Here is a 24,696-nt window from a genome sequence, read left to right on the forward strand (position 1 = left end):
GTTGTTTGAAATAAAGATGTCATGTTTTTGACTGCCAGAAGAAAAATTTGATTATGACAATGACTTTGATATAAAATACAAAAAATCTTCAATCTTCAAAAAAATCTTAAAATTAATAGATACCTATAAATTCTACAACAAGCCACAAAATAAAAATAATACTCCCAAATATGTAAAGTAAAATTATCGTTCTAAATCGTACGTACTCGTATCGTATTAATTAAAGTAATATCATATACCTACTTAGTTACTAAGTTTTACTCATAATATAAGTAGATAATAATAAAATATAGATATAAAAGTAAATAGTTATATTTTAGAAAGTACAATAGGTATTGTAATGTAAAGTAACTTAGGTGTAAAGTAACTTATTATGCTCAGTCCCTGTACCATACTTACAAAAATAAAATGTTTAGAACTCAATTGTTATTAACACGATAAAATATCGAGGTAATCTGAAGCTTAAAATTCTAAAGTGATTTTTTGCAGGTTTGCAAAATCTGCGAGTTGTAGCAGGGAACAGCCAACGGCAGACTATGAAAAGAAAGAATGACGTCACAAACGCTAGACGTCCACGAGGAAATTTCAAAGATTCAAACATCTCAAAAACCAATGTACGATACAAAAAGCGAAAAGGTTTATAAAGCCGAATCTTCATGTTCGTGCCCTCAGTGCGATTCAATTGATTGCTTTAAAATAAGATATGAAAAAGGCCATGTATTATGTACGTGCCCCGATTGTGAAAATAAGCTTTCTCGTAAAAATGATACAAGTAAAAAATCGGATGAAGAATGTAATCGTGAAGTAACTAACAAAGTGGAAAAAGTAGACGGCCAAAGACATACACTAAATACTGACACTAAATGTGATTTGCCAAATAAAAAATCAGATGACATAATATATCCAGAGTTAACTAGAAAGGATGTTAAAAAATATACGCAAAAAGATATGCCAAGTGCTACAATCAAACATGATGATATGACGCGTGAAAAGTCAGATGACAAAACTAATTTAGAGTTAACCGGAACAGTTAATAAAAAAGATGAACAAAAAGATGCGCTAAGTGCTAACATCAAACATGATTATGTAAACAAAAAATCTAAAGATGAAAGCTGTCATGATAAAATTAAAAAAGTTGTTACGAAAGATAAGCAAAAAGACCCAGTAATCACTTATATTAAATGTGACCATTTAAATAAAACAAATGATACCAAAGCTTGTTGTAAGATAACTAAAAAAAGTGATAATAGCTACGAGGACAAAGATAAACAAAATGAAATTGATTTCTCATATGAAAAATCTGATAGTAAAAGTTTTTGCGCGAAATCAAAGAGAGGTGATACGCCTAAAGATTATTGTGAGATAGCCAAAAAAATAATTGAAGAAAATACTCTGAAACAACATATTAAAACTGGAATATCTAAAGTTGACCTTTGCGAACATACGGAGTTTAGTTATAAAAATACGACATTTATTAAAGACGAAGTGAAAAAAAGGGAGTCATTCAAAGAATCATATGTCACTCGAAATTACAGTGTGGCTACGACTTACACTCGAAAAGGAGAGAAGATGGAATCCGATGACCCTACTGCTACATTAAGTGCTCAGGTAATGGATTTGCCATATGAAGCCTACAAAGATTCCTTGTCATCGCACAAACCTATCAATTCAATAAATGCAAATGAAATTACAAAACCAGATATTCTGGCAAAATTGAAGGAAATATATAAAGCTTGTAGTTGCAAAATTTGCGAATGTATACCTGGTTACTCTGCTACGTACGACGTATCGAAAGTAAAATCTTGTGGTTGTGAAGATACTAAACACAACAATATACAAAATAATCAGCGTGATAGTTACAATCCTCAGGATGATTGTGTACAATCACCTCATTCTGGATGCGCTTGTTATCGTTGTGATAGAAAAGATTGCCGAGGCGTGAATAAAAATAAAATGGAAACAGGAACCTGTGATTGTGAGCCTTGTGAATGTGTAAAATTCAGTAAAAGTTATACAAAGTCCTGTGACTGTGAGCCTTGCCAATGCGCAGATTGCACCGACTTAAATTTTCAAACACTACGTCCAGTAATAGTAGCCCCTGTGCAAGGGAATTTTCAGCAAAGCCTGTGCCAATGCGAACCATGTGAATGCGTACACTGCACACACAATTATGGCGCTATGGCTTCAAATTTAATGCGCGAAGCATCAACTGATATGGCATCACATAGTAATTGTAATTGTGATACATGTGCAAATAATTCCTGTCAATTTGATAGCGACTGTAGATGCGATACGCATAACAGAATCGTGAGAAAACCAATTGACAGAATTATGCGTGATTACGACATTCGTCTAACATCAGTAGAAGATAATAGTTTTAGTAGAAAGTGTTCTGTTAAAATTGAAAACTGTGACACGATCGCTATGTTTACATTTTCGAATAATTATTCGAACACTGGCTTCAACAAGTCTAGAGATAACTGCCACTGTATAGACTGTGAGTGCATCATTTGTGAAGATAATCAAAGATATGGAAGCAGAGTTAAAAATTCATACGAAGGCATTCCGCTTGCTTTTTCTAATTTATCTGCTAAATCATTTACTATATGTAAATGTCAATCTTGTGAATGCCAGTTGTGTTGTAAAACTGTGGACGTCGAAAGTGATAAGATGCTAACTACCAGAGCTGTAAATCATTGCGGTTGTGACATCTGCGATTGTATATCTTGTAAAGGGCTGCCATATTGTTTTGAAAATAAAGAAATTAATGATAATAGTAAACCTAGTTTTAAAAATAAACTAATTGACAATGAGGTTAAAACACTTAAAGATTTTAGTAACAATAACATTTCAACAGATTATTTTTATCCATTAAAAAAGGGAAAGCTGTTAACACCTTCCATGTTTGAAGCCAAGATACTTTCCAACAGACAATTTCGATCGCAGTCAAGTTTGCCTAATGTGAAGAAGCTTTTGCCGAGTAAGTCAATTTTGAAAGTCAACATCACGAAATCGAATAAAAAACTGTTATCTCCTCACAATATCAAAATCTGTCATCTAAAATCAGTTAACAGTAACTTCGATATTGCTTGCAAGCAACCAAGCAATAAAAATTTACTATCAGAATTCTATTTTTCTAACATTGATACCGTTCAAAAACATTGCGATGATATCATGGAATATAATACGATAAGTTGCAATACGAATGCGAAAAAATATGTCAACAATATTGAGGCACCATCAACAAGCTTCATATTTCCGAAAAAGTCTCCAGCCATTTGTGTAGACAATACTATTAATGAAATGAATAATTATGATCAAAGAAACATTGAAGCGAATAACAATGAAGTTAAGTTACTAAGCAGCATTCAAATTCCAAATGGTCATCGAACCTTAAAAGGTAAAACAAATAGCGATATGGATCTTTTTTGCAGTAGAATTTTAAGTTTCGAGAAATCTATACTGCAAATACAAAAAGATATATTGCAAAGTCGCAAAGCACTAGTTGAAATTTGCTCAAAAAATGGAATGCCACATGATAATTTCACTAAAAATGATGCAACAACAAGTTTTTATGATGTGACGACTGGCAAATCACTTTTCAGTATACATGAAACTAAGTTGATTGATCAACCCGAGTACATCGAAAACTATAAAGAACCAGGTATAATAACAAATTCAGATGATGACAAAATTAGAGAGATCATCAATAACACAACAACTTTACTTGATAGTGTAGATAATAATTTAAATAATGATCAAAATGATAATTTTAGTAAAGGTGATAACAAAATGTACACTAAACTTATGAAAAAGTCGCATGTTATCGCAAACAATATAAGAAGGAAAAGGAATGTTGCAAGATCAAGAGTCAAGAAACTATCAAGATATTCAGAAAATAAAATAATTGATTTTATAAGTGACCATATAAAAGAAAATTATAGGCACCATGGCAAACATATTTTGAACCATAAATATATTACGAAGTCTATAAGTACGTCTAATGATTTGGTGGCAGAGCAACAGAGGTTAAAATTCAAAGAGGAAAACGAATATTCGCAAACAGTTAGTACAGAGGTATATTAAGTTTTTTTTATAGCATCTTACATCTCTAGTGTTACCAATAGTGTAAAAAATTATCATGTGTTATTGTACATGTGATTTCAGTTCAAAATATATTAAATATATAATCATATTTTTTAGGACATCTACTGTGGCAGTTGTATGCCTTGGTCGGTACTGCAAAAGAATTTATACATAAACCATGCGCCAGTTACACATAAGGGAATTTGTACCATTCCCGAATTAGAGTTGAACATCACGCGTGCCGTGCAGTCAACATCTATTGAAACCAATGAAACACAAGGATATGCGGTTTTGGTAATTTAAAATTTTATCGGCTCAGGTGTCTCGGACAGATTTACCTGTGCTCTAAACTTTCAGTTTAAACTGAGACTTATGTCCGAGCAAGTCAAAGTACGCTATATAAATTGCAGCCTCAATGTCCACGAATAAACAATCAAATCGTGGACATTAAGGCTGCAATTTATATAGCGTACTTTGACTTGCTCGGACATAAGTCTCAGTTTAAACTGAAAGTTTAGAGCACAGGTAAATCTGTCCGAGACAGATTTATGCTCATTAACGCCAAGTTGTGCTTTATAGATTTTAGCCTTAGATACAGTCGGTCTATCCCACAAATTCAAAATCGCTAAGCGAGCTATAAAGAAGGCTATGTTAAGCGTTTCCCTGAAGCATAAGATCCAAAATGAGGAAATCCATAGAAGAACCAAGTTCACTGACATAGCTCAAGCCATCAGCAGGCTGAAGAGGGAGTGGGCAGGTCATGCTTGTCGTAGGGCGGATAGCGAAAAGTTGTAGAGTGGAGACCGCGTACTGACGAGCGTAGTGAGGCGCGCTCCAGCACGATGGAGTGACGATCTTAGAATAAAAACCCAGCTGACGATATAAAGGGGGTGGCGCGAAGTGGCTGGATGAGGGAGGCTAAGGATAATAGGGTGTGGTGGCGCTCTTTAGGGATGACCTGATTTAACAGTGGAGTTCCGCATGCTGTTATAATTGATGATTGATTAAATCAGGAAATCTTCCCTACGATGATAAAAATGTTTAAAAAAATATTCGGCAATTTTATTCGCATCCGGTAAATAATTCTTTCGGGGATATTTTCTAGAAAAATAGCTACTTAAATCTGGCATGTAAGTAGCTATTTTTCTAGTGCTCGCTTTAACGTTCATGTTTCATGATATTATCTATTTTCGATATTTTTAGACAAAACTGCAAACTGAAGTCAGTAAGTTACTTAATTCGCCGTTGCTACAGTTGAAAACATATCTGAAACCAGATCTTAATGGTATGACTGAGGAGAAAACTGATTTTAAACCAAAGGTACTACCAGCAATAATAAGTACCTACCTATAGTTTAAAATTTAAAGTAGAACGACATTAAATGTTTAGTTCTGAGATTTGTATAAAACTGTATAGGCACCATTATATCATTACAGAGTAAAATGGATTTAGAATTAAAACATGATACTCGCGAGGCTTCCTCACAGACACGTAAGCAGACGCTGTTAGTGGATAAAGAAACGAACAGCGATATTGGAACAGAAGTGGTAAGGCCATACTTAAAATACGTACCTATAGGTAACCTAATATACTTAGGTACCTACTTATTTGCCCACAACTTCGTCTGCGTGAACTTGTTTTTATGTAGGAACCCCTTGTTTTTGTAGGATAAAAAGTGCCCTATTTGTCTTCAGGGTGCAAGCTATCTCGGAGTTGAATTGAATCAAAACCGTTGTGGTGGTTGCATCAAAAAAAGGTAACCATAACAGACAGACAGACACACTTTTGCATTCATAATATGAATATTAACAATATAAACATATATACCTAATTCTATAACTATTTATAGGAAGAAATTAATATGGATATGACGAAATTAGTGGAGCTTCTGCTGACGCGCACTGTGTGCAAATCGGAGCTGACCAAACCGTTTAGCAGAATACCAGAAAAACTTCAAGTGCCTAAAATTAAAGTAAGCTCGAAATCCTTTTTCAACTCAAGTCCCAACCCATCATCGGCCCACTAATATGCACGGGTCTTCTCGCAGAATGAGAATACTTTTACTTGCCAAAATGCGGATTAGACGACTTTACTCATCTTCAAGAACATCATGGAGAACTCTCAGGCATTCAGGTTTCCTCACGATGTTTTCCTTCACCGTTAAAGCAAGTGGTATTTAATTGTCTAAAACGCACTTAACTAAAAAGTTAGAAGTGCATGCCCGGGATCAAATCCCCGACTTGCGATTAGGAGCCGGGCGTTCTAACCACTAGGCTATCACAGCTTCTCCTGGTGTTATCTATACTTACATAGTAATTTGACGTAGCAGCTCCTGCGTGGCCGGCGAAGCCAAAGTCTTCATGTCGTTGAAGACGGCTATTGCACCGCATTCTTTCTGCTTGTCGCGTTTCAATTGACTAATTGCTTCCTTCGTGTCTGTACTCAAGGGCTTATTAGGGCATATTTAATTGCTTAATACGCACATACTCGAAGCTCTGAAAAGTTAAAGGTTCGTGCCGGAATTGAACCCGGGACCCCTCCAATAGGAGGCAGAAGTCTTGACCAATGAGCAAAGCTTTTGGCCTCCTTGTGCTCCTACTTAATCACTAGGCTATCATTTTTGTACGAACATGTCATCAAATGGGAATGTAGCGAATTATCAGAGTATTGAGAGATATAGGTAGGTAGACTTGCGATAGCATTATTGCAAGCTAGTCACCTAACATCTCTATTTTTCCCGCTTATTTCTTTCACAATGCCTACAGCTTAAGTTGCCCTCATACTACCCACGGAAATATAATATACCTAATATATAAATATATATCGCTCACCCTATTTTGAAATCATTACCATCATTGAAATATTGAACAGTTTCCGTAGTTTGAAGGCAACTTTACCGTAAAGAAAAACATATTATTTAACCGCAATCTCTTCTCATTAGTAATTTTCTCCTTATACACATGCCATATTTTGATACAGTCAGTAAAGAGCGCCTCTGAAGATTTAAAAGCCAGATTCTTGGGTTTGCGAAGAGTCTCAGATCACACCGTGCTGTTGAGGTGGAAGATGCCGCGACAGGTGGAAGACGTTCAGGGATATGAGGTGAAAAAAAGTTCTTCCAGACTGAATTTCAGCTACGGCGGCCAATATCTAGATACAGACAAGACTAGCCAACAACGCAGATATAATTTACAAAGCAAAAATGGGCGCAAACACTAGTGCATTCTGTATGCCAGGCAGACTATGAAAGGGAGAACCTTTTCAATATCCATTCAAATCCAGTAACTTTTTGGCCTGACCCGATATTCGAACTCGAGGCCCCATGATTCGCAGCTGAAGTTACTATAGACCAGCGAGGAGTCAAGTGGTGGTCTCAAAGTGGAAAGAACTGAGTGCAATTTCCGCAGGGACGATTGGGTATTTAGGATTTTTAAATTGTCTCTGGACTGGCCTGGTAGGTTTCGTGTGAGCCAGCAAAACCTACCACTTAGCAATGTTCTCCGGTACGATGCCGCGCAGAAACCGATGGGGTATGGGCTTAATATAACTGCCGTTCCCTTACCAATTAGAGCCTCAATAGCTCAACTGGTAAAGGAGTGGACTGAAAACCGAAAGGTCGACGGTTCAAACCCCGCCCGTTGCACTATTGTCGTACCTACTCCTAGCACAAGCCTGACGCTTAGTTGGAGAGGAAAGGGGAATATTAGTCATTTAACATGGCTAATATTCTTTATTTAAATAAAATAAAAAAAAATGTTGCCTGCTATCATTAGAATACGAATCTTACCACCAGGTGAGATCAACCAAGTGATTTAGCGGTTTGGGTTTAATTAAAACTGCCACTGCCCTTTCAAGTTAGCCCGCTATCATCACATACCACCAGATGAGACCACAGTTAAGGGCTAACTTGTCATCAATTAAAAACTCCTTTCAGCTACAAGTGGATGGTCGTCCAGTTCAGAAGATCCTCAGTCCCACGCGATGTATGGCGGTTCTGACTTGTCTTCCACACTGTGAGAAACTGGTCCTCACCATACGCACCCTGACCATCTCCCAACAACCATCTTACCACCGTCCAGCCGCTACTATCGTCTACTGTCCCAGAGAAAAGCGATCACGATATCATCGGCTGAACTTTGTTGAAGAGTTACAATAATCTACATACATATCTAGAAGTTTCACATGCTTTTGATCTGAAATTGTATTCTTTATTGTAAAAAAATATAGTCAGGCAAATTGTACAAATTAAAATACTTTTGTAATCACCTTCGTTGTTTCATTTTTTACCACCAACTTATCTTTGAAGTGGCAAAAGGGAATAATGTACGGTAGCAATGTTAGAACATTATTTGAGTGCAGCAAAAAGCTAGTTCGGCAATTATAAGTATCTCTGATATAACTGCTGGCTGCTGCCAGGCTGGGCTTCTTCAACTTCTTGATTTATTATATTGGGATTCAACCATAGAGTAATAGATTCAACCTTTTTACAGCTTGAAAAAAGATTTTACGTTCTTCTTTGTCTTCTTTTCTGGTTTATGGGTGAATGATAGAAATCTTTCAAATGTGTCAAAATGATAACGACTCAAGCGATTTTTGGGACAATTTATATTTTATTTACAAAATAAAACGATGTGAAACATAAACTTTAATTATTATGACTCGTTAACGTCAAAATGAACCGTAACCAGCGCATGTATTACAGCCGTGTTAGTAAAAATGCGGATGAACAATCCAAAATTAGAGCCCGAAATGATTTAATCATAGAAGAAGTATTGCCTCCAAAGAACAAGAGAAATCCTTTTAAAGATAAAACTGTGGCAGACAGGTCTTGTTATATTAAACCGAATTTAAAGGACGCGGAACAATCTGTGGATAATCATAGTTTAGATCTTCATGTGAGTCATTACCATCTTTATGATCAACCCACTGTCCGCCCAATAAGCACCAGGTCTCCTCTCAGGTTGAAATCTATAGAGCGCACTTTTACTTTGCTTAGACTTAAGTTTCAGTTAAAACGAGACAGATTTATGCTAGCGGTATAACGCTGTCTCGTTTTAACGGTGCAAAGTCAAAGTGCGCTCTAAAGATCTCAGACTTAGAATGAGAAGGGTTAGGTCATAGTCGCCACACGGCCAATATGGCTGAAACTCATAGAGGCGCAAGTGCTCTCATCGAGTTATATTTTCAGAGTTCTGTACCCAAAGGGGCCCTATTCCTAAACCTCCGCTGTCCGCCCGTCTATCTGTCTGTCATGAACCGTATCTAATAAGTAGAGTTGACATTTTCATAGAGTGTGTATTTCTATTGACGCTAATAATAACCGGCCACCATGCAAATTAAAAAGTACAAATAGTTTTACATCTTGTACGATGGTATGGATCACACTTGCGTAGAAGTTGCCCATTCACTCATTACTTCAAGGTCTATTTTAAAAGTGGACGGGCAAACGGATGCCAGAAGGGAGTTCCAGATCCTTCAACTCAATTTAGAAAAGAGGATGTAAATCGCTTCGTACATGTTCGTGGAATTTCGATTGCGGATTTCCAGCTGGCTTGATTTGGAGACTTATTTAATGACTTTGGTATGGCCTGCTGGGAGGCGCCGACCTCGGTTAGTTATTGTTTTTTTTTTTCAGTTTAAGGATCTAATTAAACAGCAATACGATTTCGATCCTCTCGTCTTCCCTGACACGATAAAGAATCTGAAAGAACTGCAAAAGGCTCTTTGCAGCTCACAGAGTACGAACACGAAGCCACTTTCCCAGTCTTATGAGGAAACGATTGATGATTCTCAATGGCAAAATGTGGACAACACTGTCGATCTCGAACAGATATTGGGAGCTGAAAAGAAAGGTAATTCAAAAATAGGAAGTATTTACTTAAGTTATAATTGGCAGTAAAGTGGAAACAAGAACGTCAGAAGGGAGATCCACATCTTAGGGCAATACAATGCAATTGAGATCGCACAGCACTACTGTATTAAAGTTTATTAAACACCTTCTTTTCTATTGGATAGAATCAGGCGTTACTTTGCGGAAGTTCATGTTTAGCAAGAAACAGTTAAAAATTATTTTGCTATAATCCGCCAACAGAAAAAATCTGTATGGTCAAACATGCAGTTACAAGCTAAGCACCGCTTACCTCCCCAACCAAGCAATAAAGCCAAGTTCCCAAGCAAGCACTGCCACCACCACTCACATAAGTTAGGGGAGGTAAGCGGTGCTTAGCTTGTAACTGCATGTTTGACCATACAGATTTTTTCTGTTGGCGGATTATAGCAAAATAATTTTTAACTGTTTCTTGCTAAACCTTCTTTTCTATCACATAAGCTTGCGGCTCTCGTCACTGTAGTTATATATCTCGGGTCACGTGATCAAGTGAGTCCAGCCTGATGAAGGGATAGAAAGCATTCGGACGTTATTATAATCTTCTTCTTCTTCTTCTTCTTCTCTCTGGGCTGGTTTCCGCACTTAAACGTTTCCGTCTGTTGTGCGTGCGTTGCCCCTCCCCGCCGAAGTCTTCACTCCAGCCATCCAAGCTCGCTCCAGAAGCCAAGTAGACCGCCCAGGTTGCCGAGGACTTCATGGAGTGAGGTTGGGGAACCCAAATGGCGTTCTCGTTGTTCTGCCACGACCATGCACTCCAGGAGCACGTGTGTCGGCGTCTCATCGACCTCCATGCAGGCCCTGCACAGAGGACTGTCGGTAACACCTATAACGAAAAGGTGTTTGTTTAGTGGGCTATGCCCTGTTATGAGTCCCACCACCTTCCTAAGTTTACCTTTGTCCAGGCGGAGTAGTTTGTTAGTTTGTCGTATATCTATGTTAGGGAAAGCCTCTTTGGCTTGCCTGCAGTCAGTTGCGTTTGCCCATAATTGGGAATGCTCCTTAAGTGTTAGTTCATGCAACCAAGTTTTATACTCACTGAAGGGTATGGGTACAATAGGCTGAGGCCCTGTCACCTTCAGCGTCGTGGCCTTGCGTGCTAATGCGTCCGCTGCCTCGTTTCCCTGGTCCCCATCATGTCCTTTGACCCACCGTAGGGTGATATCATTCGACATGGCGAGTGTTTCCAGAGCCTTATGGCAGTCTTGTATGAGTTCGGAGGTTGTCCAGAATTTAGCCAAAGCTTTGAGAACAGCTTGGCTATCTGAGTTAATGTTAATCTTAAAGTTTTTTACCTGTCGATTTGCCATTGCTATGGCTGCGGTTGTAATGCCTACACACTCTGCTTGGAAGACAGAGTTGTCCTTACCGAGTGCGTGACTTATTTTCATGTTTAGTTCTTGGCAGTAGGCCCCTGCTCCTGTGCCAGTTTTTGTTTTGGATCCATCGGTGTACACTTCTATTGCATCCCGTGTTGACTTCGTATCTATGTTTATCTCTGGATATATTTTGTATGGTTTGTCCAGTATGTGTTGTTTCCTGGTTCTGTCACATTTCCACTCCAGGCGTGGTTCTTTTGTTATGCTTTGCACTAGAATTTTAGTGTGCCTTGTGTTCTGTTCTTTCCATAGACCTGAGGTTTTCAGTCTCAAGGCTGCGAGCGTTGCTTCTTCTCTGATTTGTAAGTGTAGGGGCGGGATCCCCAGTATGATTTCAAGTGCTGTTGTTGGTGTGGTACTCATGCAGCCTGTAATGGCGAGGCATGCTTGTCGTTGAAATTTCTGTAGTTCTTGCTGGGCGGTCGTAAGAAGAGTTCTCGGCCACCATATCAAAGCGGCGTATGTTAATGAGCTTCTTACTACCGCTAGGTATAACCACTTTATTATCTTTGGTTTAAGCCCCCATTTTTTCCCCAGCATGCGTTTACATTGGTTTAGTATCGTAAGCGATTTATTAATTTTATCTTCTGTATGCCTTTTCCAGCTGAGCTTGCTGTCCAGAGTCACACCAAGGTATTTTACCTCAGTTGACAGTTTGAGGCTTGTGTTGAACAGAGTTGGTGGTTTGGTTAGCTCTATTTTCCTTTTGTTGGTAAACAGAATCATCTCTGTTTTCTTTGGATTTACGGTGAGTTCATTTTCATTGCACCATCTTTCGATTACGCGCAATGCCCGTTGCATGACTTCATATAATGTGTTCTCTAGTTTTCCACTGATTAAGATGGTGAGATCATCAGCATAACCAATGGTGTAAAATCCGCTTGTGTTTAGTTTGTTTATCAAGTCGTCAACTACAAGGTTCCACAAGATTGGTGATAGGACACCTCCTTGAGGGCAGCCTCTCGCTACTATGCCTTTTGTGACTCCGTTGATATCTAGTTGTATGATTCTTAGTTCTAATAATGCTCTTATCCAGCTGCGTATAGTTCTTGGCGCCCCGTATCGTCCCAAGGCCCTGTCTATGCTATTAAAGGTTGTCTTGTCGAAAGCTCCTTCAATATCAATGAAGACACCCAGTGTTGATAGTTTGTTTTCTAGATCATGTTCAATTTTGCCAACAACGGAATGCAGAGCGGTTTCCGTTGATTTGCCAGTGCTGTAAGCATGTTGGTGTGAGTGTAGGGGTACATGTCTTAGGGTTCCATCCCTGAGATACCGATCAACCAGTCTCTCTAGTGTTTTTAGTAGAAATGATGTAAGGCTGATAGGCCTGAAGGACTTTGGTAAAGTGTAGTCACTCTTTCCAGGTTTTGGTAGAAAGACTACCTTTACTTCTCTCCAGGCTGTTGGGATATATTTGTATGCTATACAGGCCTTATATATTATTTCCAGCCATGGTGTCAGTTGAAGTTTTCCCCATTGTAAAAGTGCAGGGAAAATTTTGTCGGTCCCCCCTGATTTAAAAGGGTGAAAGGTGTCAATAGCCCAGCTGATTCTATCTCGCGTGACTGTGTTGTTAGCAAGATCCCAATCCTCATCTGTGGGATGGTGTCCTAGGTTGTGTTCCCAGTCTGCTGAGTCTACTATTCTACAGCCAGGGAAATGCGTTTCAATGAGCGTTTCGCTTATTTCTTTGTCATCCTTCGTGTATGTTCCGTCAGCTTTCCTCAGCGAGCCGAGTGTGCGGGTGTTGTCGTCTGCTAGAATCTTACGTATGCGGGCTGCAGTGTCGTTCGACTCTATGCTTGTACAAAACTTTTGCCACGCGGTTTTGTCTTTTTCTCTGACGCGTTTGTTGTATTTGTATTGGGCTTCCTTGTAGTTGTCCCAATCTTGTTCTTGTCTGGTGTTTTTTGCTCTGTTGAAAAGATGTCTGAGGTTTTTCCTCATTCTTTCCAGATCTGGGCCCCACCAGCTGTTTTTTGGCAGTCGATTTGTGTTGATTTTCTTCAGAGGACAAGCTTGTTCATAACTTGTCTTAATGCACTCCGTTAGTTTGTTTACGTTTTGTTCGAGGTTGTCGATATCGTCGATGTCGTTAGGTTTGTTTGTACCTATCTGATGCGTTAGCAAGGTTTTGTATTTTAGTCTGTTAGTTTTCCTTGGATTTCTCTTTGGTGCGTGTTGGGTTATCATCAGATCTAGCTCATAGCATATCCGCCTGTGGTCGGAGAGCGAAGGCTCGTCGCTGACATGCCAGTTCGTTACTTGGTCTGCAGCTCTGGTTGACGCTAAGGTTAGATCGATTATGGTTTGGTACCTACTCGACACGAAAGTCGGTTCAGTGCCCTTGTTAGTAATTGTTAGGTTGGTTGTTAGTAGAAAGTCCATGAGATTCTCACCTCTTTTGTTGTTGGCTGTGCATCCCCACAGGTTGTGATGTGCGTTGCTATCGACAGAGATAATTAGATCTATGTCGTTGTCCTCACAATGTGTTGTGAGGTCCACCAGTTCTTTTGTTGGTATTCGGTCTTCTATGGGCATGTAGAGTGAGACTAGGACCACTGGTCTTGGTGGTAGTCCCACGCCCTGTTGTATTCCATTTTTTATTTTTACTGCTGTCAGATCTCTGGAACAGTATTGTGTTAGTAGTGACGCTGTAATGCAGCGCGGAATGTAAATGCATGTTCTTGGTGCTTCGTCATTGCAATGTGAAAAGATCTTACCATTGCAGCTTCCGAAACCGCATATGGTTTTACCCCTGACCCACGGCTCCTGGATCAGTGCGATGGTCTCGGGTTCAACCTCCAGCTGCCTTCGTAGCGTGGCCGTGGCGAGATGTTTGTGCTGGAGGTTGGTCTGGATGATTTTTATTTTGTCGCCCTCTGCGCCGGTGGTTGTTCGGCGGGGGCTGTTGCGTCTGAAGCGTTGTGTGTTGCCTTCCTCTCCCGTGATTTCGTATTGATCCGGGAGTCCGCCAGCACTTCCTCGATATTGTCTAGGACAGCACTCACGGAAGGCTCAGGTGTCACTGGGAGCTGGCCGGTTGGTCCATCCACATCCATGTCCCGATCCGCATCAGGCTCCTCTCGAGTTTCAGGCGCTGAGTCATGCCCGGGCGGTACATCACTCAGTCCTTCACTCGTGAAGAACCTGATGTAGATGGAGCCCGTGGAATAGGCGACCTTCCTGCCGCGCGCCAGAATCGTTGGCAGCTCTACATTGGGGATTCCTAATATTAGGAACACCCCAGGAGGGCTGCTGGTTGTTCTACGGTAGCTGAACAGGGTCCACTGCGACACTCCGTACCATGGGTTTTGGTGAGATAGGACCTGGTGTAGCTGGCCTATCTCCCCGTCGTAGTCAGGGACATAAAGTCCCGACCTAAACCTGACTGGGATTTCGGTCTGTTTTATCACAGTGAGCCCTGTTCCGCTCCTGGGTGATGTGAGTTTTGGCACCACGTTTATGAGCCAGTTACAGGCTTGGTCATCGTGGCACCACATTTTTAGTACACCCTCGCTGAGGAAGGCCTTACCCTCAAACGCCGGGGCGTATCGGGTTTGGCCTGGTGCCAGAGGCTCGATACAGGCCGCGAAAATCGCCTTCTGTATCTGGGCCTGAATGGCATTCGCCTCATCTTGGGTAAGGTCAACTCTGGGGGTGGTGGTTACAGCGACGCTCAGATGCGATTGGGCTGCTGTGGCATAGGAGCCCTTCGCATCTCGGGTGTGTCTGTCGTCAGTCCGTGCGCGTTTGTGTTCCCCCCTGGGTGAAATCGTGTCGTCAAGTCTGTCTCTTTTCTTGTTCGTCTGACTCGATGACGTCCCGGGGTCCTGTCTGTCTTTTGTCTGTCCCCTGTTCCGCTTCCTAAAGCGCGGGCGTGCCCTCGCTTTAGGTGGGTTCAAGGTCTTTGTTGCGTCTGTTTTATCTGTTGGTTTGTTGGATGTTGTTTTTGTTGTTGTTGTAGTTGGGGGTCGAGCGGTGTTGGAACCGCCAGGGCCCGTTGCGCCCCGCGCCTGGGTTGGGTTCCCGTCGGGGTCAGTGTGACCACCATCGTTCCCCCTGTCCTCGACTGCGGTTTGCCCAGCCCCGACAGTGGTGGTGCTCGACTTCCCCGAGGCATTAGGGTTGCGATCGGGGGCCGATACCTGCCCGCTCGCCTGTTCGCCTGCGGAACAGCCAGGGGTTGCGCCAGTGTCCGCAGAAGGCCGGCCGCCACTTAGTGGGGGTCGTCCCTCGCTTCCACCTTTGCTTCCTCCGGCCAAGTGGCTGGCGTCCGCGCTTGGGCAGTCGGGTTCCTTTCGCTTCCCGCCTCCGTTTTCCCTACCGTCCGTCGGTCTGTTTTTCAATTTGTCCGTCTGTTCGTCTGCCTGTGTGTCCGTTTGTTTTCGTGTCCGTCTGTCTGTCCTGTTCCCCTTGTTTTTCCGTCTTTGCTTGGGGGCCACAAGCGTCCATGTGCTTGCGCTGGCAGGCACAGGGATCGCTTCGGCAAGGGAGGACATGTCCATGTTAGTAGCCGAGGTCGTTGTTTTCATCATTGTCGAACCGATGGTTTGCGGGTCTTTGCCCCCTCCTGATACGGTGGGGCAGCCTGGGCCCTGGGCGCCGTCGGTAGACGTCGCCTGGGTGCCAGGGTGGGATTTGGGCACTGAGCCGCTACCCACCAGGAGACCGAAATTAGTTTTAAGATCCGCCATTTGTTTTTTAAAAGTTTGTGTGTTATCTGAGTAGTGTTTGTGTGTGTCTCTGTGTGTAAGTGAGTGTGGAGTGTGCGGGAGTTTAGGATTAATTGAGGGACTTTTATGATAGGACATTTGGTTTAGGAGTAGGCTGGGGGAACACGGGAAAGGGTTACTTGGACACTGCTCGGTGTTGGGAGTGGTACCGTAGTGGTTATTATAATCTTATTACTTTAGAATATTTGCTGTACCTATTCTACTCCCTTTACTGCACTGCCAAGGATCACTGGTAGAGATCTCTTATATAAGTGCTTCCTTGTCCACTTTTTCTTCCTTTTTATCTTTATTGTTACAACTATATGGTACCTATATAAAAAAAAAACTTACAACTTGAGGTTCTTTTTCCTCAGACACATATTTGTTGCAGCAGATGTACCCATCCCGAAAACTATAGACAGCAAAAACATCTACATATCCGAAGTGCCTCGCATAAAGGTGATCGCTGAGAAATTTTCGAAATTTTCCAAAAACAACGTCGAGCTTAGAAAATTGGAGGAGAAAATTGTCTGCATAGAGTACGACATTTTTGAAAGCATTCTGTCGAAGGATGAACTGGATTTTGCAAAGCCAGTTCAGAAGATGCGAGCTTACTTTTCAGTGAAACCAACAAATTGTACAGATGGAGGTAATATCTCTTGTCGTCACCCAATATACTTCACAGCTGGACATAATTCTCTAGTACGGACTTCTTCTTGCGCCGCCTGAATCCCCTTAGTTGGGTCTGCCTACGTTGCGCTGTCTGGTCAAGTTAGCCCTTGACTGCAATCTCACCTGGTGGTAAGTGATGAAGATGGAAGCGGGCTAACCTACCCATACTCCTTTGGTCTCTGCACGACATCGTAGCACGTCACGTCACGGTGCCACGGCCGAAGCCTTCCACCAGACCAGACCAGTTTAGAAATTATAAAATTTCAAACCCCTGCCGGGAATCGAACCCGGGACCTCCCACTAATAAGACCACAGCGCTTACCATTACGCCAGGGAGGCCATTCCAGCACCTTCAGACCCCAACTATGCTATATGTCAGAATACATCAAAACTCGTGAAGTTTAATTAATAAGTATTTCACAAACTTTCATAGTAAACTTTGGTAGAAGATACCGAAAGTACGGTAAACACTAATATTTTTAATCATTTTCAGAGAAAACGGTTACTGTTTTGCCGTCAACAATAAAACACAAGTTTCATATAACCGATGACGACTTAGAGAAATTGAATGAAAAAGAAATCGAAATACTCGACGAGAAAATAGCAGAGAACAAACCTTATTTAGACGAATTGAAGAGAGTTTTGAAAAAGAAGCAAGCTATTTACGCTAAGAAAAATAACAGATTTTTGGACTTGAAATCTTTGTATGAGATGGCGAAAAGGGAAACCCCCAGTTTGGACGAAGATTTCTCTAATACAAATCTTTTATCGAAAGCGGAGTTGGAAGAAATAAAAGAGTTAATAACCAAAAATGGTGCATCAAGTATGCACGGTATTAACAGGCGTACATTAAAATGTAATAAGGATTTGGAGTCAAAAGACGAAACTGCATGTATGAATGTTATTTCGAAGAGTATTTTTGCTGAACTTATACGCAATGACGCTTGTATTTAAAAAGTTTTATTTGAATAAAAATCAGATTATCTATGAGTTTTTTATTTAAACGTTTAAAAAAATATTACTTTGTATAAAAATATATTCACTTTAGCTTATTCAAGTATAAAGACCTTGTCACACTGAACGTAAGGTTTCGCGATGACTTATTCCGTTTATGCGCCCTAAAACAGCCACCCTAGGGTGTAGACTCGAAACCCTGTGTACGTCACACGAGCAGTGTGTTGTATAATCGACAGTGAGCTTTGATTCGGCACAAAAACAGCACATCGCTTCTCAAAGAAAAAATTAGTATTAGACAAAAATCGGCCGTCTGAGCTAGTTCTTAGGATATAAACGATATTTAAATTTCACCTGACTACATAATAAGGTAATGTTTTTATGGCAACTTTTTCCGGTTGTTTTTTCGTCTTAATTATTTCCGTTCGGCGTAGTTTCAGGATTGTAAGCGGGATCGAGTCCTAATTTCTTCATTTCTACCGCCATTTCGAATAGGTAGTCGTAGCATTCCGTCCTGAAAATTAGGGAGACACTCTTTAGGGCCAATGCATACAGACAAAGATAGGACGAGTCGTTCTGATAACAAGTTAAATTCAACTTTATGCATTTTGACATATGGTTGAAACTTGAAATTGGTATACTGAACACAAAACACAGGAATGGACGCGTGGAATGTAACGCGCGCGCCATAAAAATAAAAGAGGTAGTACACTCGCTTTACTCCATTGCGCTGATATACGTTGCGTCTAATTATAGTGGGAAAGCGCTTTAATATAATATTTAGTCAAATAAAAACTAGGCTATAACAGATAATACTCATAATTGGCTTATTTTGTTAAACAAAATCATGTCATTTTATGTAAAGGATGAACCCCGCTGCGATCTCTAGATAGTCATGTCACACGCACAAACCTACGAATCTTGACTTTTTAAAATATGTACAGTAAGTTTTAGCTTTGCCGATCTGGAGTTATATCCCTTTCCTCCTTTAAGAAACGATTTCAGCAATTTGAGTGCATCAGCCTAGAAATTTTTCTGTCTCTCTAGATGGTAGTTCTAACAATCACCATCTTAGGCATTTTTAGTCCCCAATGTCTTTAAATACAATATGTAGCTGTTAACATTTTTGTACTCACATAGTTTTCGCCTGTTGCCAACTATCTCCCCACACATATACACCGTGCCTTCTAACCAGCACTGCACTAGTTCCCGGGTATGCTTGTAGGGCCTCAGCCAGACTGCCCGCGAGGTCCTTTTCAAAAGGTGTGTTTTCTATTATAGGAACTATTAGTTTCTCGTCGTATCTGAGGTAGCGGCCGAGGGAGGCATCTTTGATACCCTGGAAATTTCAAACCACAAGTGAAGAGTTGGTGAACAAAACTGTGTAATTGGATGAAACAAAATTTTTCAGGAGGAGCAAACTGAAAATGATGCTCTTTGGATACAATCTAATATTGGCGTCACTCAGAAAAGCAGGTATTATTTAAATATTTTTATCGAATTATTGGAATGTCCTCTCATTACCAACACAAAAAACACCAGGTTCAATGTGTAGAGGTTATCCGAGAGTTTTAATCTAAAAAAACTAATGCCAAAATAAATTATTTAATTAGAGCGTGATTGCTATCACAACATCTAATTATTCAGTTCACAATCCAAATACCGAAAATATGCGATATCGCTCCGAATCTCAGAAGGAGACTGAACTAAAACCTTCAAAACACCCGTATTTATGCAAGTTCAATCTTGTTGGCCTCCTAGCAACAGATTGTATGACATCGAATGAGCCAAATATCGATTTTATCAAACTACCTGCATTAGATAAATTAATAATTTTATATTATTGTTGACAATTCAAATCAACTTTTTTTAAAAATAACCTTACAGTTCGGCCGTCCTGAATTTAACACGCCCTCGTGTTTCTAATCAATCTTGTCATGTCAGTCGCGGGCTTCCCTGCCCTAAGTCAAATCCAAATCATGGGCTATCCTGCCCTCCGTCAAATCATGGGCGTTCCTGCCCTTAGTCATGTCATCAAAACCTATTCTTGAACAGCCGAACTCTCATTTTTAATAATCAATCAAAAATAAATCCAAACGACCATGCTCTCATTTGATGTACACGAAATCTGAATTACTTACTGCAAGTTACTTTCCACTTCACAAAAGACTAAATTCTTGAAAAAAAACTAAAAATTTTAATCACCAAATCAAACTCAATAAAAATTTTAATCAAATGTGGGTTGTTTACAAAAAGATACCAAAGCGAAATTAAGACAACGTGAGACACGTCCCGCTTCTGAATTATTGGCGTCACTCAGAAAAGCAGGTATTATTTAAATATTTTTATCGAATTATTGGAATGTCCTCTCATTACCAACACAAAAAACACCAGGTTCAATGTGTAGAGGTTATCCGAGAGTTTTAATCTAAAAAAACTAATGCCAAAATAAATTATTTAATTAGAGCGTGATTGCTATCACAACATCTAATTATTCAGTTCACAATCCAAATACCGAAAATATGCGATATCGCTCCGAATCTCAGAAGGAGACTGAACTAAAACCTTCAAAACACCCGTATTTATGCAAGTTCAATCTTGTTGGCCTCCTAGCAACAGATTGTATGACATCGAATGAGCCAAATATCGATTTTATCAAACTACCTGCATTAGATAAATTAATAATTTTATATTATTGTTGACAATTCAAATCAACTTTTTTTAAAAATAACCTTACACTAAGCAGTTTTGCTTGGAAATAAGTTTAGATGTAGTGGGTCAAAAATATCAGAATCAAATCTTTTATTTAAATTGGGTACACTTACTACAATTGTATATTTTTTGATTGTTAATTGTAGATTTTGTAAACTAATGATGTAATGGTGATATTTACGTAAAATTAAGATTTAAAACCCAGAGTGAACTAGAGTGAAGGAACTCGCGGTTTGATCATGAACGATATATCAAATACCAGCTGATGCTTACGACTTCGTTCGCGTGGATATAGGTTTTTAAAAAATCCCGTGGGAACTCGTTGATTTTCTGGGACAAAAAGTAGCCCATGTGCTAATCCAGGGTATAATCTATCTCCATTCCAAATTTCAGCCTAATTCGTCTAGGTTTTGCGTGAAGGAGTAACAAACATATACACACACACACACACACACACATACACACAAACTTTCGCCTTTATAATATTAGTGTGAAGGCTATGGTGACGAAAAATCAAAGAAAAATAAGGCGTCAAATGTAGTAACAAATGACGCCTGCCACTGGCGTTGACTTTGACGTTTTGTTTGAAGTTCCCTAAGGGTGAGATCTATAGAGCGCGCTCTGCCTTTGCTTAGACTTAAGACAGAGTTAAAACGAGACAGAGCTATATCTCTCACATAAATCTGTCTCGTTTTAACTCAATCTTAAGTCAGAGCAAAGTCAAAGTGCGCTTTATAGATTTCGGCCTAAGTGTTGTTAACTGTGCTAAACCTAAGGCGCCCCCACACAAAAGTATTTTGATTTACTTGCTTGATTGAGCTTTTTAGTTATTTTTTTGACTACCGTGATCCTTACTGACTAATCTATTACCTTGATCATTTCCTGGTGTGTGATAACAAACTCCTTATCATAAAGTAAAGTGCACCTCACAGCATGTGGGGAGTGTGTGTGTATGACTGCACCTGCATTCCTTTCTCTATATGCTAACATGAATAGCGGTGTGCACTGACTTTTCTTTAACCTGAAAATTTATATACTAGTTTTAGAGAGTTTAGAGTGAATAATCATCTTCTAGGCAAGCGTGTGCCATCTTAGGCTGCACTATCACTTGCCAGCAGGTCTGATTGCAGCTGAGTGCTAGAAGTTCTCAACTAGAAGCCAGTATAAAAAAAAAAAACTCACAAAAAAAAACAATGATTAGAATCTAAGCTTATCTTTATGGGAGACCCAGAGACCTACTCAGTAGTTAGTCGGCGATGAGTTGTTGATAATGATGATGAAAGCTTCTCTTTTTAACCCCCAACCCAAGAAGAAGGGTCTCATAAGTTTGACGTGTGTATCTGTCTGTGGCATCGTAGCTCCTAAAATAATTAACCGATTTTAATTTAGTTTTTTTTTGTTTGAAAGCTGGCTTGATTGAGAGTGTTCTTAGCTATGATTCATGAAAATTGGTCCAGCCGTTTAAAAGTTGTCAGCTCTTTTCTAGTTACTGTAACCTTCACTTGTCAGAGGTGTTGTAATTTTTTAATTTACACTTGTGTATACCAAGAAAAGTAAAACAACAATCCTGGACATCAAAAATATCAAAATGAACATATTAAATAATAATAATTACTTCTTTTCTGGCAGTGGCAGTTCCAAATCCTCATCATTTATATTCTGCACAAACAAATCATCTGGCTTCATTCTCTCTTTTTGGACCCCAGATGGTGCAATGTAGATTTTGTTGCTGAAAAAAATGAAATGCTTCTCTAAGTATGTATATTCTGGGAGTGAATTTATCAGATTTCCTGATTATTATTGTTATGTAAAGAGAACGGCGTGCTGGGCCTATAACCTAAAGAAATGTCATTCAAACAAAGGTTTTGAACAAAATTATGCTCTTATTTTAGATTTACAATAATTTATTTTCACAATAGAATGTTATTGTGGTGGAGATATTAGCAGAGAAGACAAAGAAAAGAAAAAAGTAAATATAAGCTATAAGTTTATCCTTGAATATATCATATTTCTGATCCCATAAGTATATAATATTAAGTAAGAGAATGTTATTGTGGTGGCGATATAAGCAGAGAAGACGAAGGAAAAAAAATTAAATGTAATGGAGCTATAGGTTTATCCTTGGATATATTTTTGGATGCATGAGTGTATATTAAGTGTATTATTATGAGTAAGTAGAGAAAGAGTGAAAGGAGTGAATAAATAGATTAAGGGATTATGTGATACTAGTTACTACTTATACTAATAAAGAGATAACTTACCCTTCCTTGATAGAAATCCCCCCGCCTGTCCCCGTGACCCATCCCAAGTGGTAAAACTGATTGCATAGCTCCGGTATTAGGTTTCTTGGATGCTCCTGAAACATATCAGGAAGAAAACTTATTAGATCTTATCTTACATGGTCATGTATACACAGAATTTTAACTATTAGTAGACAACATCACCTATCACTTACCAGACCTAATTCAATTTTCTATACTTAAGTATAAAAGAACTGGCTTATGTCTGCTGCTTCATTGCCTGGACTACACAAATTTCAAACCCCTGTTTTATCTTTTTGAGGATTGAATTTACAAAAATCCTTTCTTGGAGGATGTCTACATCATAATACCATCTATCTGCAATCTGCATGCCAAATTTCAGCCGAATCAGTCCAGTAGTTTGAGCTATGCGTTGATAGATCAGTCATTCAGTTCGTCCATTGGCTTTTCCATTTATGTAGACTGACTGACATATTATTACTATGAACTAACAGATTAAGCCGCTAGGTCTACAAACTTTGTAGACCTAGCGGCTGATTGATTTTGTATATTAAGTAAATATCTATCTGATAGACTTCCAATACGAAAATAATATATTATAAGTTTGGCTTGCATCGTCACACGAATATCAATCAGACATCATATCGTGTGGTGGAAGTACACATCGCTACAGTATAAAGTTCACCAAAATTCGAACAACCGTACCTACCTAATAAACTAGCTAAGGTACATAGGTGTGCAATTTGCATGAAACTGTATATTGAATATTTATAAAAAGTTTAATGTGATTACCAGAATCTATATTCTGCTGTATCGTAACTAATATGAGCTGATAAAATGAAATAACTAATGAAATAACAAAAATCTAAAACTTAACATACCGGGCCAAACTCCGTCATTTTGACTAGAAATCTTAATCTAGAAGTCTTATAATTCTTTGGCAAACACAATAGCTATGTTAACTGTTATCGCTACTCAGTTTATTAGTTTATGATTTACTGATAACCTTAAAAATTAATAATAAACACAAAATAAATAAATACGGAATAGTAACAAGGAACAAGTCTTAACTTTGACCACAGACCAATACTTTGACGTTCAACACCACATGACAGCTGTGAATGACAGTGGCAGTTGACTGCCAGTTGCCATTGATTGACATTTTTTTTTTCTCTCTTGTCTGGCTTTACAAAGATTAGCCAATGTCAAGTTTGTAGTTATTTGTAACAAGTTAGTTAAACTATACAAGTATGGACCCCGTCTGTGCCAGCGCTCGCCGACATACGCACGGCACCCCCTTAGAGCGCTTTCCAGTCAGTTTTAACAAAAAAAACACTCCAAAAAGGCAGAGCACGCCCGCCAGCTAACATCAACACAGACCATCCAGGAGAAGTCCATTAATTGACATTGACATATATAAAACAACGCTACAGAGTATATACCATCATGTAAATGTAGATATTATGCATGTATTTGTCTATGGAAAGTCGACTAGAACTAAGCAGAGCCGATTTTTATATCAAAACTGTTGATGTTGAAACAGGACGTTAGTAGTTAGAATTAGGTATTATATTTTAGGTGCCGATCCGGTGCATAGACTTTTATGGAGATTCTGGATCTGTTGATGGTACCTAAATTGAGATTGTACCGCGTATTGTACCTATATTAATTTACTGTAAAGCAACGACTTCATGATTGAACTTCAAGTCTCATCTCATGATGCAGGCGTACTGCACTGCTAAACTGTGGATATTAATGAGTTACTGATAGTAACTTGATATTGTAGTGGATACCTAACAAGTACCTTCAGGAACTTCCAAGACCCAACTTCTCAAACATGATACCTACCTATAAAGTATAACGTACTGCTTGCTGGGAACTGCACCCCGCCGTGAGGAAATAAGACTAAAAAGCTTGAAATTAAACTTTTAAAACAAAAATTGAACCGATATAGGTACCTAACTATTCTTATTGAGTTTTCAGTGCTTTTGAAGTCGGTTCACTTTTTTTTTATAGATCTGGCCATTGAA

The 24,696-nt window shown here is 39.4% G+C and overlaps 4 protein-coding genes across 13 annotated transcripts in view; 2 read left to right on the forward strand and 2 right to left on the reverse strand.

The window, feature by feature from the left end:
- Positions 1–17,933, forward strand: LOC123869984. Of its 8 annotated transcripts, none has more exons than XM_045913115.1 (8): positions 2–198; positions 490–4,065; positions 4,204–4,380; positions 5,290–5,406; positions 5,523–5,633; positions 5,936–6,058; positions 7,066–7,188; positions 8,021–8,407. In XM_045913115.1, the coding sequence occupies exons 2-8, from the start codon at positions 550–552 to the stop codon at positions 8,240–8,242; spliced, it is 4,389 nt and encodes a 1,462-aa protein (XP_045769071.1). In that variant the 5' UTR covers positions 2–198; positions 490–549; the 3' UTR covers positions 8,243–8,407. The 8 variants fall into 8 exon arrangements, with proteins under 8 accessions (XP_045769077.1, XP_045769071.1, XP_045769072.1 ...); XM_045913114.1 differs by having other exon boundaries at positions 3–208; positions 490–4,077; positions 8,021–8,405; XM_045913113.1 differs by having other exon boundaries at positions 3–198; positions 490–4,077; positions 8,021–8,405.
- On the reverse strand, positions 10,744–16,233 carry LOC123869988. Of its 3 annotated transcripts, none has more exons than XM_045913132.1 (2): positions 13,752–16,233; positions 10,744–10,771 (listed from the first exon to the last, which is right to left on the reverse strand). In XM_045913132.1, the coding sequence occupies exon 1, from the start codon at positions 16,164–16,166 to the stop codon at positions 14,220–14,222; it is 1,947 nt and encodes a 648-aa protein (XP_045769088.1). In that variant the 5' UTR covers positions 16,167–16,233; the 3' UTR covers positions 10,744–10,771; positions 13,752–14,219. The 3 variants fall into 3 exon arrangements, with proteins under 3 accessions (XP_045769088.1, XP_045769086.1, XP_045769087.1); XM_045913130.1 differs by having other exon boundaries at positions 10,755–10,796; XM_045913131.1 differs by lacking the exon at positions 10,744–10,771 and having other exon boundaries at positions 13,192–13,978; positions 14,076–16,233.
- LOC123869989 (probable methylthioribulose-1-phosphate dehydratase) lies at positions 17,720–23,753 on the reverse strand. The gene is made up of 6 exons (XM_045913134.1): positions 23,548–23,753; positions 22,667–22,761; positions 22,021–22,134; positions 21,276–21,426; positions 18,830–19,032; positions 17,720–18,207 (listed from the first exon to the last, which is right to left on the reverse strand). The coding sequence occupies exons 1-6, from the start codon at positions 23,563–23,565 to the stop codon at positions 18,105–18,107; spliced, it is 684 nt and encodes a 227-aa protein (XP_045769090.1). The 5' UTR covers positions 23,566–23,753; the 3' UTR covers positions 17,720–18,104.
- LOC123869986 (myosin-2 heavy chain-like) overlaps positions 21,916–24,696 on the forward strand; it is a 13,282-nt gene continuing 10,501 nt past the window's right edge. The window contains exons 1-2 of the mRNA XM_045913127.1: positions 21,916–21,944; positions 22,162–22,164. The gene's annotated coding sequence lies outside the window, so the exon portion shown is untranslated. The remainder of the gene's footprint in view (positions 21,945–22,161; positions 22,165–24,696) is intronic.

The sequence above is a fragment of the Maniola jurtina genome, chromosome 12 (genome assembly GCF_905333055.1).
Source record: "Maniola jurtina chromosome 12, ilManJurt1.1, whole genome shotgun sequence".
Classification (NCBI taxonomy): Eukaryota; Metazoa; Arthropoda; class Insecta; order Lepidoptera; family Nymphalidae; genus Maniola; species Maniola jurtina.

Coding starts and splice junctions, on each gene's coding strand:
- LOC123869984 (XM_045913121.1), top strand. CDS start 550: ATGACGTCACAAACGCTAGACGTCCACGAGGAAATTTCAAAGATTCAA. Junction 4,078..4,203: donor CGCAAACAGTTAGTACAGAG/GTATATTAAGTT, acceptor CATATTTTTTAG/GACATCTACTGTGGCAGTTG. Junction 9,939..16,461: donor ATTGGGAGCTGAAAAGAAAG/GTAATTCAAAAA, acceptor TTGTTGCAGCAG/ATGTACCCATCCCGAAAACT.
- LOC123869989 (XM_045913134.1), bottom strand. Junction 21,427..22,020: donor CTGCCACTGCCAGAAAAGAA/GTAATTATTATT, acceptor ATAAATTTTCAG/GTTAAAGAAAAGTCAGTGCA. Junction 19,033..21,275: donor CACACCAGGAAATGATCAAG/GTAATAGATTAG, acceptor TGAAATTTCCAG/GGTATCAAAGATGCCTCCCT.
- LOC123869988 (XM_045913132.1), bottom strand. CDS start 16,166: ATGTCCTATCATAAAAGTCCCTCAATTAATCCTAAACTCCCGCACACT.